The 2,031-nt window shown below is 58.1% G+C and overlaps 1 protein-coding gene across 1 annotated transcript in view; it reads right to left on the reverse strand.

Moving 5' to 3' along the window:
• Window positions 1-148: 148 nt before the first annotated feature.
• TraAM80_09332 (surface protease GP63) overlaps window positions 149-2,031 on the reverse strand; it is a gene marked incomplete at both ends in the record, with an annotated part of 2,235 nt that continues 352 nt past the window's right edge. The window contains one exon of the mRNA XM_029386023.1: window positions 149-2,031. This exon is cut by the window's right edge and continues 352 nt beyond it. Within this exon, the coding sequence (XP_029234161.1) occupies window positions 149-2,031 (1,883 nt within the window).

Consider the following 2,031-nt stretch of genomic DNA (forward strand, 5'->3'; position numbering starts at 1 on the left):
TCCCCACCACCCGCGGCGCCATTCAGCAGAAGACGCATGTTTTAACGTACTTCCCGGACGAGGGGCCAGGGGCGGGGGAAAGGGCGGTTGCAGAGCAATCATCTTGCATTTCTACTTGCTGCAGACGCCTGCTCTGTGCGGCTGATGCTCAAAGCGGCACCGCCGCCGCCACCACGGCAGTGATCGCGGCGAGGAGAAGGCTGGATAGAACAACAACAGACGCACAGCCATCGTGGCCACCTTTGCTGTGGCTGTCTTTGCCGTGTTCACCTTTGCCGGGGTCGGCTTTGCCGTGTTCATCTTTGCCGTGTTCACCTTTGCCGTGGTCATCTTTGCCGGGGTCGGCTTTTTTTGGGTGGATGAGGCTGCTGCCGTTGGCGGCGATGGTGCACACCTCCTCGTACCTCGGGCACTTGATCTTTCTGTTTTCCTTGAAGTTGTCTGATTTGGGCGTGATGGACTTTCCCTCGGGGCACAGCTCAAAATCACCCCCGCCAAGATATTTCACCTTCACCTTGCCCCCCTCGCACTGCACCGCCGCACACACCGCGTGTGCGGTGGAATCCCCAATGGAGACATCTTTACTCTTGAACGGGACTGGGTCTGCATCGAGGCACCACGAGCCCTTTCCGTGGAGGGATCCTGGCGGGGTGTCGGTCCCTTTCGCTGTGCAAAAAAGATTTTTAGGAGTATCACGAGGCGGGTGAACAACACTGCAGCTCTCCTTTTCTTCACCGTCGTCTTTAGCAGCATCGCCAGAACATGTCCCGATGGCTTGGCGGGTGGACGTGCAGCGAAGCAACTTCGCATCTTTTTTATCGCAGAACATGCCTGAAAAAGTGGTGGGAGTCTCCTCCGAGCACGGCTTATCCAGGAAGTTGCAGCTGGAGTTCTTGCCCCACGCCATCGGCTCCTCCATCCCCCACACGGCCTTGTAGTAGCCGAGGTCCTCAAACACCGCCATCGTCAGCGCAGTGTAGTAGCCGGCGGCACCCTTACCACGCAGGCTCATCAACTCGTCCTTCGCGTTGCGCAACGACCACAAGTACACCCCATCATGATTGTACAGCTCCATGCCCTTGAGGGTGTCGCAGCCGTAGTGCAGCTTCGCCTTGTTCAGCGTAACAGGTGACTTCACCATCGTCACGGGAGAAGTACTGCCGCGCACACCAGTCTGGTTCAACAGCATGTCGTGCTTCATCATCTGTTCCATGCTGAAGCCAAGAGTAAGGGCGATTGCATGCGCAGTGACGCGAGCAGAGTGCATGACGCCAATCGCATGAAAAGGCACAATATGCAGGGCACCGGAAATTGGACGACCGCCCTCCCCGAACGTACACGGGACAGCCCACGTCCCGTAATTCGACCTGGACGCCACGTAGAGCACCATGTCCGCGTCCGTCACTCCCGTCTTCTGATGCGCGTCGGGGACCTTGAAGTATTGGCAGTTCCCCTCCTTCTCTGTGAACGGCAACACAACAAACGGAGTCTTCACGCGCTGAACGAGCAAACGCTCCGCGTGCAGTCCGACGGCCACAGGAAGAATCTCATCCACAATGGTTTTTATCATATCCGGGGTCAAAACCTCATCCTTCTTGCACGGTGAATTCTGTCCCCTGAAGTCCGGCTTTGTTTCCTTTTCTTTGGTGCAGTATTTATTGGTGTCCTTCAAATCCTCCGTGGACACCGCGATGCGGATGGGCGCCCAGTCACTCTTGCCCTCTTCCTTTGCGGCGACGGTGTACGCCTGCGTTGCGCCCTGCCCCTTGCGCGGCAGCTCACGCACCACCGCGGTCGGCGGCCGGCCGCTCTCCCACAACACCTCGTCGAAGGCACGGGGGTGCGCGGCGGCGAGGCACCCACCGGCGCCGTACATTAACAGCAGTAGGAACACCGCCAGTGCGAGAAACGGCGTGGCGTGAAGTCGACGGCGCATGGCGTGAGGCGAGAGAGTGTGTGTTGTATTGTTGCAAATAACCGTATTAGTAGCACAAAGCTTGTCCGCAGCAGCAGAAGAAAAAGGGAAGGGCG

This window comes from Trypanosoma rangeli, assembly GCF_003719475.1.
Source record: "Trypanosoma rangeli strain AM80 chromosome Unknown Tra_15.4_contig_00560, whole genome shotgun sequence".
In the NCBI taxonomy this organism is placed as follows: Eukaryota; Euglenozoa; class Kinetoplastea; order Trypanosomatida; family Trypanosomatidae; genus Trypanosoma; species Trypanosoma rangeli.